The sequence below is a fragment of the Lepidochelys olivacea genome (genome assembly GCF_965140295.1).
Source record: "Lepidochelys olivacea isolate rLepOli2 genome assembly, chromosome: 1".
NCBI classification, from domain to species: domain Eukaryota; kingdom Metazoa; phylum Chordata; order Testudines; family Cheloniidae; genus Lepidochelys; species Lepidochelys olivacea.
In genome coordinates this window covers 218,930,209-218,957,315 of record NC_140411.1, presented here as the reverse complement: position 1 = coordinate 218,957,315, position 27,107 = coordinate 218,930,209, and the positions used below count along the sequence as shown (strand labels likewise).

The 27,107-nt window shown below is 47.4% G+C and overlaps 1 protein-coding gene across 1 annotated transcript; it reads right to left on the bottom strand.

Annotated features, from left to right (window-relative positions):
* Window positions 1–2,416: 2,416 nt before the first annotated feature.
* LOC311514760 (homeobox protein NANOG-like) lies at window positions 2,417–8,802 on the bottom strand. Its single transcript, XM_084617452.1, has 4 exons — window positions 8,458–8,802; window positions 6,608–6,876; window positions 5,655–5,744; window positions 2,417–4,949 (listed from the first exon to the last, which is right to left on the bottom strand). Exons 1-4 carry the CDS (start codon window positions 8,636–8,638, stop codon window positions 4,545–4,547), a joined length of 945 nt encoding a protein of 314 aa, XP_084473578.1. The 5' UTR covers window positions 8,639–8,802; the 3' UTR covers window positions 2,417–4,544.
* Window positions 8,803–27,107: the final 18,305 nt, after the last annotated feature.

Below are 27,107 nucleotides of genomic sequence, written 5' to 3'. Positions count from 1 at the left end.
CTGCTCTGAGCAATATTAGATGACACTGGGGCCAGTTTAAGAAGCATGGTTCCATACCTAGAGTACTAGCTTCTGGTCATGTGACTTACCTAAGCATTTCATGGAGGGAGGGGTTGGTTTTTGCCTCTTTATTTAAAAAACCCAAAACAATAGCTCTGAAAGGCATGACCTGCCCTGTTCATCTCAGTGGGGTGTTAACTCCACTGGCCTGGGAGTTCTTGTTAGCACTGCCCCAGAAGAGAACTATAGAGGGGCAAAAGGTGTGTTGCTTAACTGTATTAGTCTACCATGATTGAAAAGCTCCATTAAGATGCAGATTAACATGTTTGAAGATGGGTTACAAATTAAACTAACTCAATTGAGCTAACGCCTTTAAAAAACAAACAAAAAAACCCTGACATCCTCTGCCATCTCCACTCCACAGCTGGGGATGGGGCTCCAAGCAAGAGCTGCCACCTGACCAGGTTTTCCAGCAATTGTCTTTTAATTGAGGTAGCTGCCTCAGAAAATCCAGTTCACACTGCTCTCTAGTTTTATGGGCTCAGGCTTTGTTGTGGGCTCCAGAGCACAATTGCTGTGCAACCTCTGTTAAGGGTTTGTCTACACTAGAAATGCTACAGCTGCAGCGCTGCAACTGGAGCAAAGACACTACAGTGATGGAAGGGGTTCTTCTGGTGCAATAATAAATCCACCTCTCTGAGAGGTGATAGCTAGGTCAACAGAAGAATTCTTCCACCAAGCTAGTGCCTACAGTGGGGCTTGAACTGGTTTAACTACATCACACAGTGCATGACATTTTTTCCACAGCCCTGAGCGAGGTAGTTAAGCCAACCTAACTTCAGGTCAGGCCTTTGTCATTTCACCCCTCCCATGCCTTAGTTCCCCATTTGGTGAAATGGAGAGAATGATGCTTATTTACCACACATATATTCTGAGGTGCAATTCATCCATATTTGCAAAGCGCTTTGAGATCTTTGGCGAGAAAGGCAAAGCATGTAACCCTGCTAAAAACTCTTAATGGCTAACCCACAAAAATCGCCAAGGCCCTAGTTATAATTAGCCCATTATTATTGTTTGCTATTTATAGCACTCAGCAAGGGTGAAGACTGAGTTCCATTCTCATCCCCAGGGTGAGTCATGTGAGGGGTGAAGGCGTGGGGATGGGGGAGGAGGGAAGCTTGCCCTGCTCGTATTGTATCTGAGGAGGAACAGGATTTCAGTTCTCCTGGGTTGTCACCTATCTGGTACCTTAATGGACCAGCATTCAATTTGCTTAGGGAAATGAAAACACAAATTGCAGTTCTTTTGAAGGTTGCCAAGCAACTGATTCTACATTCCACTTCTAGAGCCCACACTTTACAGTCTAGCTACAAGGCCTCTGCGTCTGCAGACATCCAGGTGAAGAGAGACAATGATGGTACAGAGCAAGCAGGACAATTCCTGTAATGCTGCAGGGCTGAAGTTGAGCCAGAGGAGAGAAACCAGAGAGACTGAAAGCACAGAACCTCCCCGCTCATACCACCACAGTGCACGTCTGAACTGGGGAGCAGAGCACAGGGGGAGATGGGAAAGCAGGGGAGCACATGTAATGCATCAGCATGTTCACCTTGAAGTGAATAATGGGCACTATTCCCAGTTCTTTGTGGTATATTCAGAACGATAACTGATTTGTAAAAAGGGTTTCCTGGTTCTGCTTGCAGGCAAGGGGTTTCTGTAAGGAAGGAGCTGGGACTTTCAGCGGCACCCTGCAGACAGTCAACAGTAAGGTGGGGTGAATGATGCCCGTTTTGGGGAACGGGCTGCTTTGTCTGTTTTTTGGGTTGTGTGTGTTAAAAGTCTGGATTTTAAGAAATAAAGTAGTGTGACTTTGCAACCTTCCTGAAAGATGTTATGTTCTTATCTGATTTTTGTTTGTCCCATTAACATAACATTCTTGTATCAAGAGATTACCCAGCTTTGTTTTGTTTCTAGCCCTCATGGTTGCAGAGAAAAGCTGGAAAACAGGAAGTGAATTCAACCTAAAGGCTCGGAAGCCAGCAAAGAAAAAGCACCCAAACATTTACGGTTTTTGAAAATTCTCATGATTTTGGGAGCCCCAACTCATGATATTTAAACTCTTGGGGTTGGCAAGACTCAATGCTTTTTCCTCATCTCTGTAGGTGAAGTTGTCACCATAAAGCTCACTTTCATCCCAAAGGATGAAAAGAAGTCATTACATCACTGAATTGACACCCCATTAAAATAAATCCAGTTTATTTTTCCATTCAAATGTAAAACACGAGTTTATAAAAACGTTAGGTAGAAACAAAAAAATGATAAAACAGACGCAGCGTAACAAAACACCAGTTAAATTGCATTGCAAGTAAAAAGTTTTTTTTTAAAACATATAAAAAAAAGAAAAAAAATATACCCAGCAATCCATGATAGCAAACAATTATCTGCTTTGCATTAAAAATGTAAGTAGGACAATGCCCTTGTGCAGATGTTAAGATAGCATTGAGATAAAAATCATACATTAACAACAAAAACTACTACCAACACCACCTGCTATTCAAACAAAACAAATCTTTAACATGTCATTCATTTTTCACCACTGATATCGTTTGTTTACTTTTTTGCACTTGGCTTGGGACAGTGGAACTAGTCCATTTCACTTCCTTTTTTGCGTCAGTTTCACAAGCCGCAAGTTGCGCATGACCTTAAGTTCCACAGCACTGCAGGGGACAATTTAGTTTTTTAAAACCTGTTTTTATTGAAATGTAAAAGATATTTATTAAAACAATTGTATTTATAGCAAGTTGGGGTTTGGTTTTTATAATTCCCACCTCTCACTTTCCCCCTCCTCCCCACAAAGCTTAAACATTGAGTCCAGGAGAAGCTGACAGCCTCCCACTTTAAATACAGAAATAGATAAGTAATCTAATTAGCCTGTGGCAATGTCTCCCCAAGGAAAGTGAGGGAAGCCCCATTAACAGAGTCACTTAAAACTAGAATTGGAGAAGAAACAGTAGGGAGCAATCCTGCACTGGCCCTGGGAGAATGGGATAGATAGGATCTAATGGTCTCATCCACCATCTCTAATTTCTAGGTTAAGTGATCTAAGCATCAGGTTTGAAATAACTAGAATATTTTTGCCTGGCTGCCACCCTCCACCGCAGAGTGGCCTCATTCCAGGGGTGCTGTAGTTGTAATTTGTGAAGTGCTATGGGATCCTTCATGTATAGATATTATTATTACTACTATAAGAGAATCAGATGGATACCTGAGGACATCAGTTGCTCTCACAGTGCTGATGACTTGCAATGCCATAGCCAGGGTCATGTCGGGCTGGGAGCCTGCCAGCAGAGTAGAGCAGGGGAGATGTGGAGGGAGAGCAGTTAGAATGAAATTTGGGCACACCCTAAACAGACTGACACAGTTAGCCACTTTGTAAACACTACAGGTAATTTTCTTGGATTAGGATATTAACCTAATCCACCACATTTGCTTACATTATACTTTCTCCATTTTTCTATCCCTCCCCTTTCTCAATCTCCTTTCTCTCTTTCTCTTAATTACACAATGAATTGAAATTAGAATCTGAATTCCATTCACCCCTGTGGTGGTTCAGATGCTTAGCTGGTGCAAATGGTGATGTCGATGAAGCTATGCTGCTTTGCACCAACTGAGGACTGGGCAGTCTCTTGTCACTGTTTAGTAGATATTCAGGTCCTAATTAAAAAGGGATTGCAGTTATTTACAATCATAGTAAATCTGAGATTTTTTTAAAGATTAGATGACCAAATCTAGCCCCTGGTCAGGGCTGGAGAGTGTTCCCTGTTGAAGGATGTATTAGATGTTCAAATGTTATGGAGGTTGGCTGGTGGAGGGAAGGAACACACAAAAGGGGGTGGGGGGGGGGAAAGGAATTTCAGGTTGCATAATCAGGAACATTTTCTAACAATGAGGGGTCTGCTGAAGGGTAGAAGAATCTTACCCAGGGAAAACCCCATGCTTGGGTTTTGTTTATTTTTTTACAGTGCAAATATTTGCAATTAAAAGTAATATTATAAAGTGAGCACTGTACACTTTGTATTCTGTGTTGTATTTGAAATCAGTTAATTTCAAACATGGACTGGACCAAGCCTGGGAAAGGGTCTACAGAGGGGATACTGCTGTACTGGGGACACTAGGGTAGGGAAAGGACTCACTGGTGCAGACTCTATCATCTCCAATTCCAACATTCACAAACTTCCCTGCATGAACATGGCTTTCCATGCACATACAGAGCCTCTTCCTGGAGCCAGCCAGGGTCAATATGAGGAAAGCCAACTTCAGAGCCATGCAGCACACCTCTTGAGTCAGACACAGACAGGTGCCTCTTAAAGAAGAGAAGGAGAGAGAGACCCCAACCATCCTGCAAGGTGCCAAGCCCCTCCACTGGAGTCAGTGGGAGCTGGGGGACTCCACACATTTCAGGAGTCAGGATCAGGGCCCTAAAGAACTGAGAGGCCAGATAAGAGAAACTGAAGGAAGAGTGGGAGGGGGAAAGGAAAAGGATAGGCCTAAGAGTTATAGTTGCTTTGCGTCCCTTGAGGGTGCCATACTGGCTGGTACTGCTGGCACCCAGCTGTGCCCGGGAAGGACGTTGCATTGACAGAGGCATTCTGGAAGTGGTAGCCATCTTCTGTCTCCATGCTGGCATAATCCATGTTCGCCGGGAAGCCATGATAAAAGTTCATCTTTTGCTGGCTGAAGAAGCCCATTGCCTGCTGGGTGCTGCAGGCTCCCCCAGCTTTCCCAAAGAACCCCTCCTCCTCGATAGCCACGAAGGGGTACAGGCTCTGGCCACTCCCATAGGTCTGGCTGCTACCATAGCTCTGATGCACATTGGTCACAGTCTGGATGTTCCTGCTGGCACTAACTGGACAACCCTGGTGATAACTGGGGTTCAAATCCAGGTAACCTGCCTGATGAAATCCATTGAGAGAGAGAGAGAGAGAGAGAGAGAGAAGGCGGTTCAATACACGGGTGCAAACAAACAGTACTGAGGCTCCAGCAGCACAAACCAGGAGACTAAACTTTTGGGGAAGGGACTACCTTTTCGTTACATATATCGCCAGTGCACAATGGGGCCCTAGGATCTATGCGCTACCACAATAGGAGTAACAATATCCTAGAGGGGATAGCTCAGTGGTTTGAGCTTTGAGCTTTGGCCTGCTAAACCCAGAATCGTAAGTTCAATCCTTGAGGGGGCCATTTAGGGATATGGGGCAAAAATTGGGGATTGGTCCTGCTTTGAGCAGGGGGTTGGACTAGATGACCTCCTGAGGTCCCTTCCAACCCTGATATTCTATGATCCCCTGCTCCTCCTGGATTCACTGGATTGCAACTGGTGTCCATATGCCATTCTCTGATCCAGCCAATCCCCCGACCTGAGATCCTAGAGCAGAAAGTCCTGCTCTCCTTCCCCCAGATCCATTCAATCCCCAATGTAAGCTTAAATTACATGATACAATAAACAGAGAATGAATGAATGCTGTACTGGAAACACTGAGCAAGGGCTGGTTACTAAGCCCATGAGCATCCCATATTAACTGGATAGCAAACACGTACACATTAGACAGATATTATAGCTCCCCTTGGTAACTGCCCATAATGAAACCTCTTCTTACTTGGGATAGGCATGTCCCTTTTTCCATCCACTGAGTTTCCTTCTGACATCGTTTAAACTTCATTCGTTGGTTTTGAAACCATGTTTTTACCTAGAGGTGATGGGGGTAGGAGATAGGGCATAAAAATCCCCTTTTAGACAGAGCTCACAAAATATTTTTTAGACAATACATAAAGAGATTGCTTCACCCAGCATTGAAATGCAGCCACCTCTGGGCTGGAACATGGCAGGCCAGAGCAATTATAAACAATAATTTATGAAGTGAAGACCACCACTCTATCCAGCTGAAAATGGGAGCAGTTAGGGAGGCAAAATATAATTACAGTCACTGGGACAGCCACCTCTACTGCAAATTACCACAGAATCTTTCATGATCACAGTCAGAACCTGCATTTTTGTATGAAAGATGGGTCAGTCCTAAATCAGAGTCACCCACACCACTTTCTGCAACACAGCACCCCGCAGGATGACACTATACTACTAGGTTTCAGAGTAGCAGCCGTGTTAGTCTGTATACTATACTACTAGTGTCAGTACTGACTCAAGTAGAGAGTACACCCAAATCGCCCATATCTTTCTCTGCTGACAGCACCCCCTGCCCTCATGCTGGGGCAAAGGGGTCAGCAGTGACTCCAAGAGCACAGTGAATATTACCTATAGAACAAGAGGGACCGGACTCTTCATTGCCTGCCCCTTGTTTAGTCTTGAACACCTGTGCAAAGTGGATGAATAATCCCAGGTGAGCAGGAGGTGAATTCTGACACTGGTAGCATTTCACAGCCTCCTTGCACAGATGTAAATTACAACAGAAGAGGCGAGACAGTGAGGAATCTGACCTTGCCTTGGAGATCTCCCACTGAAAAACCGACCGTGTTTGGAAGACCGCCTCAACCCAGGGATGCAGCCCAGCCATTGGGATGCCAACACTCTACAGAACCAGATCTCAGTGTTCACCTGCTTGTATGTGAGCCCCAGGGCTGAGCCCAGCTCCCGGATCTGCTGGGGGCTGAGGTATTTCTGGCTCTGGAATCGCTGGTGCAGGGTTTGCAGCTGCTCCTGGGAGAAGGCCGTGCGGCTCTTGGCCTTCTTCACCCCTCCCCCGCTTTCCACCCCACCCATCCGGATCGCAGGGTGCGGGGATGGGGGCTCCGTGTTGGGGCTGGTGGCCGAGTCCGGGGTGTACCGCATGCGTGCGCCCGAGCTGGAGGACGCTGGAGAGAGCTCTAGGGAGGGAGAGAGGAAAGTGGCCCATGAAGGGAGAGCAGGAGGAGAAGTTAATCCCTAAGGGATAACGATTTGCTGCTGGACGGTGCCCGATCTCACTGCTCGGGAAACAGGCCGGCTGCATTTAACGGCAAAGGGGCACACGACTTAACGGGGGGGGCTCAGCCGAGCTGTGTCCACACGCCGCGCAAACAGCAGCGACCGGGGAGCGAAGGAGCCAGGAAAACCGACGCCCTCTCTGCTGACACCTGGCGGGGGGTCCCGGCACTGCGGGCTCTAGGATTAAACACGCCGCCAGCCGCTAGGCATTCACACGAGAAGTAAAGGCGGGGGCTGGAGCCGGAGCCGGGCAGGGGAAGAACGTGCCCTCGGCAGTACCGCCAGGGATGAGGCCAGGGAAGCAAGACGCAGGCCAGCCGTGGAGAAGGCGCCGTACACAGCGATTCCCGGGTGGCCAATTGTTTCCCTGGGGGCTGGGGACACCCTGAATTCGCTCTTTTCTCCCCGGTGTTGTCCGCGGGGGGGGGGATCCGGAGGCGCCCCGGGCGTCTGCATGCGCCTCGGGAATCCACAGGAGCCAGGCACAGACTCGTCCGCGCCTCCCCCGCGGAGCTACCTGTCCCCCCCCCCCCCCCCAAGCCTTGGCAGCCGAGCCCTGTGCAGAGATCGCACCCCTGCTCGGGCCCTTTTGCCCCCTCCCAGCAAGGGAGCAAGGCCTGATTTGGTCCGGAAGCGGAGCCAGGACAATGGCTCGAGCCTCCCCCGGGTCTGGGTCACCCGCGGTGCCCTGGCGCCTTCCCCGCGTCCGGAGACCTCGACCCCCGTCTCCCCACCTTGGGGGCGGGGGGGGGTTATTGCTACTTCTCCCTGCTTCCCCCACGGGGCTCTGGCGCCTGGTGAGCCACAGGCGGGGGTCACCGCGCCCCCGCTTTGCATGGCTGGATTTGGTCCCAGCAGGGCCGCCCGTGCTGCAAATGGAGGGCCCCGGGAGCTGGTTTCCCATCCCGGGCCAGACCCCCATGGGAAAGCGGCTCCCTCCCAGCCCTTCACACCCCAGGCCTCCCGCAACCCCCCCGCTAACTCGGATTTTTAGACGTGTCTCGCTTCCCCCCATGAAGGCAGCGATGGCCTTAGCGTCCAGGAGGGCAGGATCAGGCCCTTAGCCAGAGCCTTCCCACCACGTGCCCAAAGGGCTCTGGCGACCAGCCTCCTTCTAGTTCTGCTCTGGGTCCGTTCCGGGGGGCGTCCGCCCTCCCACACCAACTTGCTGCCGGACAGGACTGCTTACTGCACCCATGGGTGGGTGCTTAAGCCCCCATGAAATGCCCTCTCAGCTCTTCCCCCAGATCAGACAGCGTTTAGGACTCCCTCTTCCTCCCTTAAAAAAAAACCCCCCAAGGCAGCAGCGTCTTTTGGGGAGAGGGGGAGGTCACTTGGCTGTGAAGCTAGAGGACAGCTGTCGAGATGAGCTCTCCCACACCCGCCCCTCGTTGAGTCATTTCAGGCAGCAAGACCGATAATAATAATAACAACCACCACTTCTCCTGGAGTTTCCTTCAGTCATTCCAAAGTTGGCCTACCTGGGTTAGGGAGGGTCTTCTCCTCTGGCTCTGGGACCGGGACATCAGCATCTGCTGCCTCTTTGTGGGGGACATTGTCCATCTCCCCTGGGCAGTTCCAGTAGTAGTCTCCATACTTTATTCCAGTTCCTACCCCGGCTGGGTAAGGCTGGTAGGGGGGCATTGCCAAGTGGGCACTCATGGATGTTTGTGTTTGGGGGACCTTACCCCAAAATAAAACCCTAATCTCAGAAAAGACAAGGTGGAGATGGACAGGGGCAGACTCTATCAGACAAACATACAAACAGATGCCTATAGCGTGGGGGTAGATTTATGTCCTTCCTAACTTTGCCTTGATTAGAGAGAATTTTCAAGGCCATTGTCATGTTAAAAGTAAGTTGATTGGAGGGGAGTGGCTATGGATTGGGGGGAGGAGGAGGAGGAGAGGATAGAAGGGCGAGGGGGATGGGGGGGGGGAGTGAAAAAAATGAGAGCTCAATTTGGATAGTTTACAAACACCATTTGCAAAATTTAATTGTAAAAAGGGATACCCAAAAGTCTGTTCTCCCCCGGTGTGTCTGAGCTGTAAGGGGTATGGTCGCTATGATTCAGAGATCTATGATCCACTGCTAGAGATACAGAGCTGTATGTATACATACCTAGGTATGTTCACAATATTATATCAACAGCAGATGAGTTACATGGATGGATAACTAAGACAGATAATTAATGAGATAAACAATTATTGATTCCCTTTCCTCTGATGTGTAATGTATTATTAAATAAAGGTGAGGTAGACAAGTGGCCAACACTCAGCACTAAATGGCCAACACTCAGCAACAGGCTTGCTCAGATTGGCAGAAGGATAGCCAAATTGTAGGCACCTCTTATGCAGTAGTGGAAATATGTTACTATTCAAGGAAGGGTAACTACATAATTTCCTTCTCACTTTAGCAATGGGTAGTAGGCCTTGCATTATTTCCACTAATAAGTCAATGGTACCTCCCCCTCTTGACTTCAGGGTCAGGATCAGGTCCTTTTTGAGTATACATTTTGGAAGCCTGGGGAGGCATCCCCTGCTAGTGCATACAGCCCCCTCTTTTCCCAATGCAGTTAACTCAGACCCAGAGTTTCCCCTTGGGGCATGCTTTCCTCATGTATGTCCCTACTGCAGATTTAAAAACAGAAAACTGCAGATTTAAAAACAGATCTATAATTGCAAACAGTTAAGCACTCAGCCCCCTTGCAAATTAATGCAATAATATCTTAGAGGTTTTTTCCTCTCTACCTGTTATCTAAATATATGAATTGGGGGGAGGTGAGTTCAAAGCAGAGCAGATTTGCTCATTTGTTGTACTTGTTGGTATTATCAACATTCCTAGGATTGGATTTAGAGGGAGGCAACCTGTGTAGATCCACCTTGCACTTCTTACTACTTTTCATATCTTTTGGCAGACTGTTTCCCCTCATTTTTCAAACCTTTTCCCTAATTTTCGCTCTTAAAAAAAAATCTTATGTTCTCTCCTCCCCCTTCTTTCTTCCCCCCAACCCTAGTGCAAAAAAAAAAAATCCACTTAAAAATACATTTCCAAACATCTTTGAAGCACAAACAAAATTGTATTCATGTATAAAAGCATTAACTAAATCTTAATTTGGGGGCCTTAGCTTTAAAGGTTAAGAATCCTTATTTTATTTTGGAGTGGGAAGAAGGCAAAGTTGCTATTACATTTTCCTTAAAAAAAAATAAATGAAAAACAAACACTGGGGAGATCATTCCTCTTCTTCAATCAGTGGATTAAAAAAAAATCTACAAATCTGAGGGGGGGGGGAGGAGGATTGAGGAGTTTCTCTGCAGCACATTCACTCGTGGGGGTAGGGAGAGGAAGCCTGCAGGATGGATCTGAAGACTGGCTAGTTTAGAAGGCACACCTGAAGAACATGTGCAGGACAAAATAAAGTTACTGCAGAACCACAAGCCTGAGCTGCCTGATCCTGAACCACTGAAGTTCATCCCATGAAGTGAGCTGTAGCTCAGGAACGCTTATGCTCAAATAAATTGGTTAGTCTCTAAGGTGCCACGAGTCCTCCTTGTCTTTTCACTGAAGTCAACAAACTTTGCAAAAATGGCTTTGACTTCAGTGGTTCAGGATCAAGTCTCAAATGCCTTTGCTTGGTGAAATTTTTCCTATGCCCCTTCTCCCTGCAAAATAATCCAGAGAAAGAGGCAATAGCTTCCCCCCCTCCTAGACACCTCCTATGAAATCAGTCAAAGGAAGGGGGAATGAGACACAGCAGGCACCAGACACCCCCTCCTAAAAGAATTCAAAGGTAGGAGGGAGGGAATCCCTTCTGGCACCAGACAAACACACACCCCTCCCCAGCGAAACTACCGGCGCAAACTTATTGTGGAGTTGAGCCAGCCTAGATCCGCAGCCCATTCACTTGCAAACCAAGGCACCTGGGAGGTGTGTTCGAATCCCCCACCCCAACTGGCAGAAGCTGCCTCCCAGACCTAGGTGCGAAGTGCATTAGGTATGTCGCCGTGGCTGGGAGAGAGTTCACAAGCCTTAAATAAACTCCCGCTGTGGTGCGCTGGCCGCAGCAACAGTCCACTCTTAATTCATTGGGATTTTGTTCCCAAATTAGATTGTTAAAGGAAAACCCTGGGCGGTCAGGCAGTGAACTAGGAACCCAGGGGAAACCTAATCAGGCTCAAGGGATGCATGAAATAAAGACACAGCACAAACCTTGGCTGCCTCGTTCCCCTCCCCCGTGCCGGGTCAGTAGGGTCAATTCCTCATCAGGCATTCTTCACATTCCTAATTGAAATAAATCTTCCTTAAATGATCTTCCTTTCTTTAATGACAGTGGCAAAACTCCAATTGACTCCCACAACTCCAGCACAAACACTGGGTAGTGCAACAGAGTCATATCACCCTTCCTATATTTATTTTCACATATTTGCCATTGCCTTAAATAATAAATACTGCCATTGTGCTCTGTTATCATTTTAAAGTATAATAAAATAGTAATGGCAATTAATAATGCCAACGTTGCATAAGTCACAGCCCCACTCTGTGCCTCAGTTTCCCCTGCTGTCAAATGGGAATAATGGCCCAGATCCACAAAGGTATTGAAATCAATGGATCTGGGCCAATGATGCTGACCTGCTTTGAGATTTACTGATGAAATACCCTATGGTAGAGCTGGGTATTACTATTATAAGTGTATCCCCGGCATCAAAAATAAGGCCCTGCAAAGAGGTATACACAGGCTTAACTTTATGTATATGGGCAGTGCCACGAAATTCTGGTGTCAAATTGAAACTTGTGCCTTTGGGACTGGGACCTAAGAGTTTAATTAATAAACAAAGAAAAATATTATTTATTGTCATTGTTATTTTAATTGGCAAAACTGATCTATTCTGTCAATACAAATTAGACATATGGGTCCATATTGTTACATTCACATGCACATTTGGCTTTGCAAAATGCACCACTCAGAATGTTAATTTTAATACTATAATAATATTAATACCTAGCTCTGCACATTGCTTTTCATGAGCAGGCCTCCCAGTGTGGCAGAGACAAAGGGGAAGGAGGTGTTTTCTAAAGAGATTTTAGAAAAGAGACAGAGGGCTAAATTCAGCCTGGGGGCAAACAGCTCCCACTGCCATTGTTGTCAGTGAGGGTAGTGCCTGCCTCTGCCAGGAGCAGAAACGGAGCCAGGTTTTGAGCAGTGGCAGAGCCAGGGGGTGATGGGTCATTGACATGCCACCTTCAGTTATACCCATTGGCTTGAAAAGAAACCACACATGCTACCTAAAAGCCAGGAGGTGGGGGGTCGCCTCTCAGGGCGGTGGATTAACTACAGCGATGGGAGAACCCTCATCTCTGGGTAGATAATGTCTACACAGAAGCCGCTGTGCAACTGTTACATTCAAGTGCAGACCACTCACCATCACCCACTGTTTGAGGTTCCCCAGTAAGGAATTCCATCTTGGCTATGGTAGGCCCTGGCATGTGGAAATTAGCACTGGGTGAATAACTGATTTTTTGGTTTGGTGACTGAATCTAAAAATTTGGGAAAAAAAGTTTGTTTCAGATCAAACTGAAATAATGTTTTTTTTAATTGGCTGAAATGTTTTGGTTGACCTGAAATGAAAGGGTTTTGTTTTGTTTTTCATTTTCAGGGTTTTTAAAAAATGTTGTTAATGGTTTTTAAATAAAATGTAGGGAAACACCGAAACAAAAGGTATTTCTGAAATGAAAAGTCAAAACATGTCATGTTGGAAATGCTGAAATGAGCTGTTTAGGACCCCCGCCCCCCCCCCAAAAAAAGTTCTTTGGCTGTTGTTGTTTTTTTTTTAAACAAAAGCTATTTACTGACATCTACCTGAATCCACAAATAGTTTCAGTTGCCCTAAATCTGCATTTTTCTGTGAAAAAACTATTTGCATGACAAAATCACCCAACTCTAGTGGAAATCCCTCCCTCCAGCCTTGGAAATCCATTTCAGTCTATCTGGCCTCCCTTTCAAAACGCATCTTCCATACATTTTTATTTCTCGAGCATGATGTTTTTGGGACAACCATTGTTTGGGCCCCAGGTCCATTACTACAGATTGGCTCAAGCTGCAAAATTCACATCTGGACTGGACCCTCTCCTATTCATGCACACAATTAATTAGCTCTGCAGCTCTGATTCACACCATTATAGAAAGGCTTGTCTATGCTACAAGTATGTCCGAGTCAGGGGCCTGTGTACATTACAAATATACCTCAGCCATGAGTTAGGAGCTGTGTAAACAGGATCTAACTCTGCTTCAGTATCCACACACCTTGAGTGTCCGAGGCTTTAGCTCGGTGAGCTTGTCTAGGTGAGGAAGTCCTCCTCCCCTATCTGAATGTGACTGGGAGCATTCAAATTAGCTGACATGATGCTGATCATGACTTTGCAGTCAGTGTAGGCCAGGGCAAATCATGTTCAACACTGTGTCAGCCCAGGTTTTACCCATGACTAGCTGATATGTTGTTGACCATGTCAGCGAACTCAGGTGCTCCCAATGGTGTTCAAATACCACACACTTTTGTAATGGAGACAGTCCCCCTGTGGGGACCTGGTTAAGTCTTAGCTACAATAGAACTTTTAACCAAGCATGTTTCTCCTGACTAAATTGTAGTGTGCCCATGAACAAAGACAGAATGGTGTTTTCTCAGGCAGAGGATACCATCTTGCAATAGAGGCTTTGCAGCATAGCGGGACCATACGCAGCTCAGCAAGCAGTTGTCTGTTACACAGAGTTTTATTTTTCTAACATGTATCTTAGACAAAAAATGGCCCTTTTCTACACTACTGTAGAACACAGCTATGAGCTACAACTGTTGTGGCCCACAGGACTTTACCTGGACTGTGAATTGGGCCCTATCAGTCAGAACAGAAGTCGTTTCTTTGATTTTGTTTTGATCTTTTCAAAGGCAGAAATACCCCACCTTGCTGAGCTAGGGTTGCCAACCCTCCAGGATTGTCCTGGAGTCTCCAGGAACGAAAGATTAATCTTTAATTGAAGATTATGTCGTGTGAAGAAAGCTCCAGGAATACCTCCAACCAAAATTTGCAACCTTATGCTGAGCCCCCCTGGGACAAAGAATGTTACAGCTTGGGTGTTGGGGAATTCAAACCAGTCATAGCCTGGCCTGCCTGCCGAGTCTTAAAATGGGAGTTTGGCCTGAGTAAGGAGTGGGCTCCTCTCAACATAGGGTTGATGCATTCACCTAGTGTGCTTCTGTGGGAGCATAAAAACATGCTACAAGGTGGGGCATAAAATGATGTAAAATCAAATCAAATACATCTGGAAAGACAAACCATGCCTCTCATAAAAAGAAAAGGAGGACTTGTGGCACCTTAGAGACTAACCAATTTATTTGAGCATGAGCTTTCGTGAGCTACAGCTCACTTCATCGGATGCAACTGTAGCTCACGAAAGCTCATGCTCAAATAAATTGGTTAGTCTCTAAGGTGCCACAAGTCCTCCTTTTCTTTTTGCGAATACAGACTAACACGGCTGTTACTCTGAAACATGCCTCTCATAGGCTGTGGAGAGCCAACCAAACAATAAAGATGGAACGCTCTTAATTTTAATTTAGAAAAACATCTCAGTCCTACTCTGAAGCACGACCCCACCATTATTCCAGTCCTGGGCTCCCCACACCGCTCTGCCAGTGCCCCTCAGTCCTGCCCTGCAGCCCCCCTGTTATTCCAGCCCTGGGCTCCCCACACCGCTCTGCCAGTGCCCCTCAGTCCTGCCCTGCAGCCCCCCTGTTATTCCAGCCCTGGGCTCCCCACACAGCTCTGCCAGTGCCCCTCAGTCCTGCCCTGCAGCCCCCCTGTTATTCCAGCCCTGGGCTCCCCACACATAACTGTACCCAGTGCTAACGCAACGCTCCCCAGCATTCCAGTGCTTGAGCCACCTCCCCCTGTCTGGCTAGAACATCACAACCTGAGCAGCAGTGATTGTGGATGGAAGGCAGTCTTGAAAGAATAACAAAAATTAGCCTGTCATTCGTATTATAATCTCATTTTCCTTTCGCTGGACTCCTTGGGGAAGCAGGTCAGAGAAAGGACAAAGCTCTCCCCTCCAATTAACATCTCAGGCTCCTGATCACCTGAGAACTGCAGGATAATTGTAGCCCTTTGTTAACAGTGGAGATGCAGACTCAGGCCAAAACAGTCACTGGCATGTACTGCTTCCCTGGGCAGAAAAGTAGAGTGTGAAAATATGTGGGCAGGAAGGCTAATGAACAAACCACAAGGTCAAGAGTTTGAGGGGTCTGTTCTTTCATTACCACCGGTTCCTGACACACACACTGACAAAGTGTTTTAATTCCACATATTCATATCAGGAGCCATGTCCTAATGGCAGGATTGATTAGCTTGTGGAATAGCCATCCCACGGGAAGGCGTGGAAACAGCATTATTTGGAACTAGGACTGGACAAAGCCTTGCGGAATAAAGTGTAGGCAACAATCCTCCACTAGCTGTGGGCAGAGGGGCAAGAAGTGACCTTGAGGGCCTTGGCTACACTGAGAATGTCCTGAATGTCCCCCACCTTCTCTCTGGCACCAGTGCAGCTCCATCAGAATTGCAGATTTAATAATTGTATTAAGATGATATTAAAATAAAAAGAAAACGGTACAGAGTTTAAGCATAGAAGTTTCTGGTTATCAGGGAATAAGGTACAGATTATCAAGGGGTGCGAAGTTCGGGTTAGGATCGGGTGGCGTAAGGAATACATGATCTGCAATCTCCCCGATTGGGGGTAAAAGGTTAACCGGTCAAAGTACAAACATCGAGATATGAGTGTATGTTGTTCATACAATGGCTATGTTCAGGTGTGGAGTATAATGTACTACGGCTTTCACCACTAGCAGCATGAGTGGAGCTGCACCAATGGGCAATTATAGGTCCTAAATTTCCTAGCGTAGACAAAGCTCTGGAGGGATTCCCCTTAAACCTAGGACACGATCCATTTCCCAGCCCACTTCCATGATGTTAGGCATGCTGAGCTGCTGGAAGTACTGCCCAATATACCCCAGACATGCTCCACTGAGGCCCTTTAAATATAGTCCTCCCGCCCATCCCCCCATAGTACATGGTCTTTATTCAACAATGGGAAGCAGGGGAAAGGGAGGAGGCAGCGAAACCTTCATGGACCTCCTTACACAGAAGCCAGGAGAAGAGTTTTCTCTGAAGCCGTTCAGGTTCTGCATTCGGATGAACGAAGAGTATGGACCCCTCCAGGCCAGACCAGGCGGGAGACAGGTTTTCCCTTGTCTGGGGAGCTCCTACCCCAAGCACGTGGCCACCAGCAGCTCTGCACAAACCCTCCAGCATTGAATAAAACCAGAGGGAGGAGACAGCCTGGAGCTCCTGCTAGGCATGTAGAATTAAACAGGAGTGTATTCTCTTGGAGGTACATTGCCCTCCATTGCCCAGTCTGAGTATTGCCCTCAGCTTCTTAGCGGTCTCCCAGTGGGAATATCATCTGCACAACTAACAGCTGTAGCAAACCTTCAGCCAAAAAAAGTTATATTTAAGTCACTGCTGGATTGCTGTGTGTGCAAGGAAGGTATCCCCCAGCCCTCCACAACCTCCAATGTCTCTCCCCAGAAGTGCTAGGAAAAGAAGAGGTTTAATTAGGCAAGTCAAGTAGCTGACTTGTTACACAGATAACCATATGGCACATTTCTCTCCTGACTTACATCCTGAAGGATCCCAAGGTGCTGTACACACTGGGATCAAGATCATTCGCTCACCACTGCCCTCTCTGTAGTGGTTTAAGAGCACACAGAAACACTAGACAAACAATTACGGGCAGATGATAAAGAATAGTTTATACTTATATCCTGTTGAAATACCAGGACGTTCCTCCTCTTGTGAAAAGTAGCAGGCGGTTTCCCAAGACCTAGAGTAGCCAGAGCCTCCATTTCATATCTCATTCAAAAGACGGTGCAATGAACCCTATGTCTACACTGGGGCATTCGGGCTAGTGGTTGTTCAGGGGGAAGAGGGCCCCCTACTGAGTAACCCTCATACTCTCTGAAGCAAGGTATTGCTCTCAGTAGTGATTCAGGCGGAACCTGCTCCCTAAGGAGCCATCCACACTGTATTCTGCAGCACCCACATTTTCCCTACATCTCTACATCCAAGCACTGATCCAGGCGCATCTTATTTACCCTGTAGGGGCTGATGCAGATCAGAAAAGAACGAATGAAGAGCATGTGCTAAGTGAATGGTTTTGGCTCCTGTTGTAGTGGGCATAAATGGACACGGAGTCTGCAGGTGATGTTGTACCCATGTATGCTCAGCACAGCACAGAAGCCAAACCCATGTACTTAGCCCATGCTTTTTGGGTGAGTCAGTCTGTCCCTTCTGTGCCACTCTGGTGCTGGAAACCTCAACAGACACATATATTCCCCTTCCCGTTCTTTCTGAGCTCATCCCTGCTGAGGCTGTTGTCTGATTTTGGGGGGCTCTGCTTTCAAACCCAGCACCTGCTGGGCTGGAGTAGGGTTCCCCATATTGTCCAGCCCTCACCCTCATTGTCCCTTCCCCTGGGGCTGGCTCCCACCTCGGCATTCATGGGTGATTAGCAAGTGCTAGAGCCTGGGGCTTCCTTGGTTCTCACCTGCTCTCCATCTGAATGGAGGCAGGGAGGATGGTAAAGCCCAAGGACTGTGGAATGGAATCAGCAGGTGGATGTCGTCTGGGACTGAAGGAAGAAGGAGATTTACCTGCTTTTGTTTACAATATTTAGGTGGGTGACTGGGGAGAGACAGAAAGATACGAGAAAACAAAACACAGAGAGAGAGAGGATGTAGTTTGGTACTTGATGTAGCTAATGAAGGTCAACTCCAGGTGGGGGTATAATGTTGGCCTTGACCAGCGGCATCAAATTAACAACTACATGGGCCCTGTCTCCACTAGGATTTTATAGTGAGAGCTACCTTGAGTTGTTATTATTATTATTTGTTATTTCCATATACCATGGTACCTATGAGTCCCGGTCATGGACTAAAGACCCTATTATGCTAGGCCTGGTGCAAACACAGAACAAAAGATGGTCCCTGCCCCAGGGATCTAGCTATCTCGACAAAGCCAGATTGAGAGAGAGAGAGATTACACATGACCACAGACAGCAAGATTAGAATATTGTCAAACATGCCTTTTCCATGGCTGTGTGGACAGAAAAAGCCATAAAATGGCATAGTTAAAGCACTAAAATCCCCAAGCGTGGATGCAGTTTTACCAGTATAGAAGTGCTTACACCCCTGTTGATTAGTGTGGGAAGAGGAATAAACTATACTGACTTAACACACTTTATACTGGTATAACTGTTCACATGAGGGGCTGTACCAGTCTGGCTATTTCAATAGAAAACTACAGCCCTGACAAAAATAGTTTTTATCAGAACAAAATCTGTATGTAGACCAGGCCCCAGGGAGTCATGTTTTCACTCCAGTCGTACCTAGTTGCTACCATGGTTCTTTAACATGGCTGCAACCTATCCACAGAGGCAAAATTACCCAACATGTTATAACATGTTTTGGGCACAAATGTGTATAACCAGGGTTATTTTTGTAGCATAGACAGGATCAGAGGGAGAAAGAGAAACAGACATGACAAGATTCTGCTGTCAGCTTCACCAGTGTAAATCCAGAGTAACTCCACTGACTGTAATGGGGTTAATCCAGATGCACATCAGTATGTTTATGTTTACACTAGCATTCCTCTTCAAATTTCCCTCTCTTGCCCAGTCACCACTGCAGCTCCACCAGCAGTAGCAAAGGTGGCAGCACTATTGTAGACCACTGGTATTTTGATCACTGTGTCATTTAACCCTAATCAGAGCAGATCAACATGACTCAGTGGTTAAAATGCCAAAGGCAGTTGGCAGCCTGCCTACATTAGCGCTTCCATTATTGCTACTGCAGCAGTAATAATGCAAAGGTGGGAGAGTTGAAAAATGCTCCTGTAAGCAAGGCCTGTGAAAGGAGAATCTGCCAAATTGTGTATAAAATACCATTCCTATTCTGAAATCCTGTCCCAGGTACAGAGGCCCAAATGACTCCCTATGGGAACGCCCACTGCAAATTAATGGAGTTACACCAAAGATGAATCTGGCCCACTGGGCCAGATTCTGATCTCCATTACTTGGGTGTAAATTGGGAGCAATTTCCACAGAGAGGAAAATGGAGAAAGCTAAAGAAAGAGAAAAGGCAGCATGTCTATTCTATTCTATTTCTTATACTGGCTTAATCATCATAGTAGTAGCTGAGCGCCTTCCAGTGGTGCATTAAAAGACATGGCTAATATTTGCCACGCATGGCTCATTCTCTCTCTCATCCTCTCCGCAGGGGGAGAATTGTGCGGGGAGTGGAGTGTTGTGTTTTGGTAGGGTTTTGGATTCAGGTTTTTTTAAGATGCGCATATGCTTCTCTCGGAGAAGGCAGGTTGAAGAAGCGTTCCTTGTCCTTGGAGCAGAAGGGACAGGCGGGGAGAAATCAGAGCTGGATGAGCATCTGGATTGGAAAGAGGAGCAAATCCCACTCCCACCCCTATTCATAGAGCATGGACTATCCAGAGATATAAAACGGATATCCGCAGAGCTGCAGGGCTCCACCAGGAACCGCAGCGGTGGACGCAGCAGCATGTGAGGCCACTGGGCTGGCACCAGGCTCACTGGCAGCTGTCCCTGGTCGTGCTAGTGTGTGCAAGCAGCTCCCACGCTCCTGGCCATGAGACGCACAGTAAACAGAGAGAGCACCAGTGTCCTAGCCCACATCACTCTCTCTCGAGCTGAAAAACAGTCGCCATAGACCTATCTCCCAATAAAGCCAGGCACTGAGCTGTATCCACCTGGTATTTAGTTGTGACAGACTGAGTACAGTTCCCAGATCTGAAGAGCGTCTGTGTACCATGGGTGGTGGGGACACAGAGATCTGAAGAGCTCTGTGTACCATAGCCCACCGGCCCCACCCGTTCCACTCAAGGCTCCACCCACCTGCATGCCAGAGCCTTGGACCCTCCCCCCCCCCCGATAAAAGGAAAAGCCCTGAGGGGCCCCCCCGACCTGAGGAGCCACTGACCCTTGGCCCCCTCCAGCACCAGACCGAGCTGCCACCCCCCCCCGAGCGCCGGGCCAGCCCCCCTGCCCCGGGCAGAGTCAGGCAGAGTCGGGCCGGGCCGAGCTACCAGCAGCCTCCCCGACTGCCAGCTCCTCCCGCCCCTGAAGGCCTGCCCAGGCCGAGCGGGGACCTTCGGGGGTGAGGGTTGGAGTGGAGGAGGTGGTGTGGGTCTCCGGAAAGGGGGGACACTGTCGGCCCAGTTGTCCATTGGCAGCGCCAGGAAAGCAAAGCCTTCCCTGGCCTACTATACCTGCCGCCCATGCCTATATACCTTATACCTTATACCCAAAAAGCTTCCCTCTTTCACCGACAAAAATTGCTCCAATCAAAGATGTTACCTCACCCATCTTGTCTCTCTAATAAGCGTGTCCACACAGGCTTCTGCACCAGATGCTGCCCAAAATCAACTTCACATCACACCTTACATCTCTGCATGTAGACATGCCCCAAATCTTGGAGGGTACCTTGAACTCAGCACCTGTGGCCCTGAGATGAGAGAGGCCTGTCCTTCTGAGAGTACAGCTCCAGATGGGATTACTATGGGGTAGAGATGGTAACACGGTTACTATGGGGTAGAGATCACTGACCTCAAGTTCTTTGTCTACTGGACGCTTCTGAGAAGCCAGGGGACCTCCTGGGTAGTGGCGAAAGATTTCTGAGTCCATTTAAAGAGAACTTTTCAGACACACAAATGTGTGTGCGGACAAACACTTGCACAGACCACAGAGACACAATTTCTGAAGTAGCCAAGTTTGGCATCACATTCCTTTAAATGGCCACTAAGGGGCAGCAGACAGTGTTTAATGTGAGAGAGTAGGAAGAGGGTGGGAAGAGAGGGAAGGAGGAATACAGAGAAAGAGATAAAATAGTTTGCCTCACCTCCTACTTCCATCCTTCCCCCTTTTTCTCCCTCACTCTTCCCCTTTCTCCTTCACCTCTTCCTCTCTTGCTTCCCATCCTCCTCTTCTCCCTGTCTCTCTTTACTCCCTCCAGCTACCACACGTGGAGATTGGGAGGCTTTGCTAATTCATGACAGTAAATCACTTGAGATCCCCAGCCGAAGGGGCTGTGCTAATGAAAAGTGTTCCCATAAGTGGTTCCTTTACTGCTCACATCAGCTGGGAATGAGACAGAATGTTCACACAGAATGTCACACAGACACAGAATGTTCCTTCTGCCCTGCTCACTTCCTGAGCCACATAACCCCTCTCTGCCGTTACCAGACCCTGAACCTCATGGTTTTGGTAATTAAATATTCATGGTAAATAGGCCCAATGGCCTGTGATGGGTTATTAGATGGGGTAAGATCTGAGTTGCCCAGGAAAGAATTTTCTGTAGTATCTGGCTGATGAATCTTGCCCATATGCTCAGGGTTTAGTTGATCGCCATATTTGGTATCGGGAAGGAATTTTCCTCCAGGGCAGATTGGAAGGCCCTGGAGGTTTTTCGCCTTCCTCTGTAGCATGGGGCACGGGTCACTTGCTGGAGGATTCTCTGCTCTTTGAAGTCTTTAAACTACAATTTGAGGACTTCAATAGCACAGATATAGGTGTGAGGTGTTTTTTTTTTTGTAGGAGTGGTGGGTGAAATTCTGTGGCCTGCGTTGTGCAGGAGGTCAGACTAGATGATCCTAATGGTCCCTTCTGACCTAAATATCTATGAATCTATGAATCTATGAAACCTCTCCACCTAGGACTGGCTCTAGGCACCAGCAAACCAAGCATGTGCTTGGGGAGGCACAATTATAGGGGCGGCGTTCCGGGTGGTTTGTTGTTTTTTTTTTTGCTTCCGCAGTTGTGCTCTTGGAGGTTTTTTTTTTTTTTTTTGCTTGGGGCGGCAAAAAACCTAGAGCCGGCCCTGTCTCCACCCAAAGCACCCTGGTTAACTCACTAGCTGTACGTGTCCTGGAAAGAGCTGAGGGGTATGTAGACATTGCCTAGCGCAGAGGGGTGGAACAGCTGGCCGGCAGGCCGACTCCAGCCCACGTGATGCGTGCATGTAGCCCATGGCATGTGGCCTGATTGTGTTAAACCTGGTTCCAAAACATGGTTACCCCCATGGGGTGAGCTGCACCGGCACGGGACCCTTTTAACACTGGTACAATGGCTTCCATATAGGGTGGTGGTCGCACCCATCTCAGATGCATCGGTGTAGGTACAACCTTTAAAACCCCACCCCGGTGTAAACGTGCCCTTAGTCTGTAGACAGGCTGAAGCAAGGATTCAGAGAAGTGTGGGCTCCCTGAGTCCCACTCATCTCCCCGGGGCACTAATGCTAAAGCATGATGGGGACGCTTTAAATGTCAGTATTAACTATTTCATTGCTGATCATTTGAGATGGACAGGGTTATGTGGTATTGTTTCGACACATGGTAAACTGCACCTGTGAAAATCCTGGTGCATTAAGGTAAAAGGTGGCTCAAATCCTGGTGCAGACATGGCCCCCGAAAGAAGAAAGGGAGGCTGCCCCGCTCTCCTAACTTGCATGATATGCCACCCAGGGAAGACCCTTTCCCCTCCCCTCCCTAGTGGCTACGGGACTTGTCCCCCAAGCCTTGCAGCATGAGCACCACATTTCTTAGCCCCACAGAGCTCACCTCTATTTCCTTTTTCCACTCATCACCTTCCCAACAGCAGCTGGGGTGGCTTTGGGATTCAGTTTGACTCACCAAAGAGAGAGGAAAACATAGCTGCGGCTGGGAGAGAAGGTGACTGACTGTACCTGCTTGGAGCTGAGTCCTAATTCCTTGCCAAATACTGATACCTCCTGGATGCTCAGATCTTTCTGTTTCTGAAAAGATGCCTCCAGGCGCTGGCGTTGAGCTGCACTGTAGAGATTCCGTTTCCTCTTCCCAGTCACCTGTTCTCCAAGCTGCTCTTCCCCCACTTGGACCCAGCTGGGGGCTACAGCCTGGTCAAGGCTCCCAGCAACACTGGAGGCAACCGACAGGGACTCCAAGGAGCTCTCAGAGTTGGTCTTTGCTATAAAGAGGAAAAGCCTCAGGACAGGTCTTAACTGTGGGGAAAGAGATTGCTTGCAGGGGGGGTGAGGTTGTTGGGGAGGAGGAATAAAAGGGGAGCGTAGATTGAAAGCTCTGCAGTGCACGGAACACATCCCCATATCTATCCTGACTGGAGCCCACGGACACTACTGCAATGTTTATTAAACAAGAATAATAAATAACATGGAACAAGAGGTGGGAATTTCAGGCTGGAGAGGGGAACTTATCTGCCAGTGATGAGACTGTAGCATAGGCTCCATATGTGAAGGGATGGAATCCCCACCAGTCCAGTCTATTAATGACAGGCCAAAGCCCTGCTGCAGAATAAACTGTGGTGATCAATCCTGAATTGGCCCCTCAGCTCTGCTCCCCACCCCTACAGTATTTTACCAAAGTTGTGGAGGGGGTTGCTTCCTGCTGTCTCCATCCCTATATAAAGGAAGTTGCCGGCTGCTGTGAAATTGGCGGGCTTCTGTTGTGGCACAGATGACCCGGGTCTTCCTCTGGGGCTATGGGTTGGAAAGATCCTTGGGAGTGAGGAACAAAAGCCATGAGGAAATGTGTGGTGTCCTGTCTGTCCCCTCTCTTCTCTGCTTCCCTCCGGCTCAAATGTTATTGTGTGAGACAGCTCCATTACCCAGCTAATTGGGGAGGAGTCTTCAAAAGCTAAGCCTGTCTTCCTGGCCAGCTAGAGAACAGAGAAGCTGCCAAACACTAGATGATGCATTTCTCTGATGAAAGGGAAAGGAAAAAACCTTCAACTCTGCAAATGTATGTGGTTGGGATTTAAAGTCAGGAAAGCGAGTCTCCAGTTCATATTTCCCTCCTGCAGGTATCAACCTTCAAGACACATTCAGTCTTAGCCATTCCATTGCTGGTCAGAGTACAGCCAAACCCAAGTACTCCAAACCCATGAAGCAGACTTTAAAACATGGCTTTCAAAAATAATAAATGTTGGGTCTTTTTGTGCCTCCTGGGCCTCTCCAGGTTCTCTCCTCACCCTCCAGGCCTGGAGATGTACTTCAACAAAAATAACCCCAAAGTGAGATTCTCACATCATCTCTCTAGGTCCTCACATACAGGCTAAGTCTAAATCTTGTAAATTCTTTCTGCGTAACATCTCTGAGGTACAGCCTTAACTTGACAAATGCCATCTTGGCCTGCTCCTATTGATTCAGAATGCAGCTGCAGAGATCATTTCCTTAGCTTGCCATGCTGACCATGTCACCCCTCTCTTTACATCTCTCCACCTCCGTCTTCTCTATCGCATCAAATGGAAGCTGCTTGTCTTCACTTTCAAGGCCCTTCACAGCCTATTCCCCACTCTCCCTGTTACCTGTCATTTACAGTTGAGCTGTGGATGCTCACCTCTGATTGGCCCATGATGCCAGCCTCCATCTCCTGCAAACAACACTTTAGTTCTTTTTCCCATGCTACCCTTCAGGCCTGGGAGGCGCTTCCTATGACCATCTGAAAAGCTACCTCCTTATCCTCCTTCAAATCATCCTCATGACTCTTCCTTGCTGGGATGCCTACAAAAAAATTAACAATGGCTAGGTTGCTGGTGTGCCCAATATTGTCTCATTTTTCCTTGTGCTCCCCTGTCCAACTGTATCCATCTTTTGTCTCTTGTCCAATACTTTGACTGTAAATGCTTTGTGCCAGGGACCATCTTTCTCTTCTGTGTTTGTACAGCACCTAGCACAGTGGGGTCCTGGTCTATGACAATCTGGTAATACAAATAATAATAATTAATAACAATAATCCAGTGACTTCAGGAGCTGGGGCTTTAAGGCAATCACCAGATATTGAGAGACTGGCCATACACTCCTTAGAGTTGACATCACTATGCTGTGGAAACACATTATGGAGCAGGGTCTGGGAGATACAGAAGGAACCCAGTGCCTGACTCCCCTGGGGATGGAGCGAAGGATGCTAAGAGGCATCACCACAGCTGTGGGTCTGGGACTGATTCTGTCTCACTAGTACTGTTGTAAATGAATTTCCCTTGCAGTCAGTGCAGTTATTCTGGATTTTGCTCTGTCTGTCTTAGAAGAGGCTCTGGCCTAGATCTATGGAGTAAGGATGTACCATTATGACCAACCTGATTGCCTTCCATAATGAGATAGCTGGCTCTGTGGATATGGGGAAAGTGGTGGATGTAATATAGCTTGACTTTAGCAAAGCTTTTGACAAGGTCTCCCACAGTATTCTTGCCAGCAAGTTAAAGAAGTATGGATTGGATGAATGGACTATAAGGTAGATAGAAAGCTGGCTAGATTCTCGGGCTCAACAGGTAGTGATCAACGGCTCGATGTCTAGTTGGCAGCCGGTATCAAGCGGAGTGCCCCAGGGATCGGTCCTGGGGTCGGTTTTGTTCAACATCTTTATTAATGATCTGGATGATGAGATGAATTGCACCCTTGTTGGATCATATTACAGAAGTTCTTTATTAAAATCACAAATAAGTTTGATTCCCCATAGTTTAAATTCCAGGGTATTACTAATTAAGAGGTCTCTTGGTTTTTGGTACTGTTTTTCTCCCTCTATGTGTGAAACTTGCAAGTTGCTAATTGCATTAGTACATTCTAAGACAGAGTCTGTTCTCAAAGCTATTCACACAGAGAGAGACTCAAAGCAATACTCTGTAACAACAGAAACAGCACCCAGAGACTCCCCGCCCTTTTGTTGAATCACAAAAACAATTGTGATTAAAATAGAGATAGAGGATGTATGTGGATGGATCCTTGGTGTGGATAATAACTGAATGATCAGGGAGGTGCCAGCCTAAGAATCCAGTGTCCATCGTCTGAAGAAGGCGTCAAGTGGAAATAACCAGAGGACCCCCGGAGGGCAGACTGGAATCCACCCAACAGCCTTAAGAATGGGAGAACCAAAGAACAAGATAACATCTAGCAGCACGGAGCCGTCAGGAATGTGCTATCTGCTGATTGATTCAGCAACAGCACGATGAAGCAATTCCCTTAGACTGGCATAAGAAGAAACTCCTATAAAAATGGACTCTAGAAAGTGAGAACTTTGGGCGGGGGGGTTCTGATTCTGCAAACCAACTTCCAGGAGCATCAGATGAGCATCTGACAAGGCCCTGCTCCCTCCTCATGTCCAGGCCACCTGGCCAGTGGCTTGGCATGAGCAACTCTAAGGCTGGTAACTATGATAACAACCTTGCAGAATCTCTGAGTGTGTGTGTGTGTGTATGAATGAATGTGTGAATAAATATAAGATTGAATGGAATGTTATAGCTATAACTAACTGCTTACTATGATTCTGTCTGTATTCACAATAAATGTGGTATTTTGCCTTTTCCCCTTTAATAAGATCCTGCTGGTTTTTATTTTATTGGTATAACACCCTTGGCAAGTTCGCAGATGACACTAAGCCGGGGGGAGAGGTAGATATGCTGGAGGGTAGGGATAGGGTAAAGAGTGATCTAGACAAATTGGAGGATTGGGCCAAAAGAAATCTGATGAGGTTCAACAAGGACAAGCACAGAATCCTGCACTTAGGATGGAAGAATCCCATGCACCGCTCCAGGGTGGGGACTGACTGGCAAAGCAGCAGTTCTGCAGAAAAGGACCTGGGGATTACAGTGGAGAAGAAGCTGGATATGAGTCAGCAGTGTGCCCTTGTTGCCAAGAAGGCTAACGGCATACTGGGCTGCATTAGTAGGAATATTGCCAGCAGATTGAGGGAAGTGATTATTCCCCTCTATTTGGCACTGGTGAGGCCACACCTGGAGTATTGCATCCAGTTTTAGGCCCCCCATTACAGAAAGGATGTGGACAAATTGGAGAGAGTTCAGCAAAGGGCAATGAAAATGATTAGGGGGTTGGGGCACATGACTTACAAGGAGAGGCTGAGGGAACTGGGCTTGTGTAGTCTGCAGAAGAGAAGAGTGAGGGGGGATTTGATAGCAGCCTTCATCTACCTGAAAGGGGGTTCCAAAGAGGATGGAGCTGGGCT

Bases quoted from the DNA above. Each gene is read 5' to 3' on its own strand.
- LOC311514760 (XM_084617452.1), bottom strand. From the start codon at position 8,638: ATGAGTGCCCACTTGGCAATGCCCCCCTACCAGCCTTACCCAGCCGGG. The intron at 5,745-6,607 runs GTGAACACTGAG...CATCACCTCTAG, and splicing joins TGGGGCTCACATACAAGCAG to GTAAAAACATGGTTTCAAAA. The intron at 4,950-5,654 runs GTAAGAAGAGGT...GGATTTCATCAG, and splicing joins AAGGGACATGCCTATCCCAA to GCAGGTTACCTGGATTTGAA.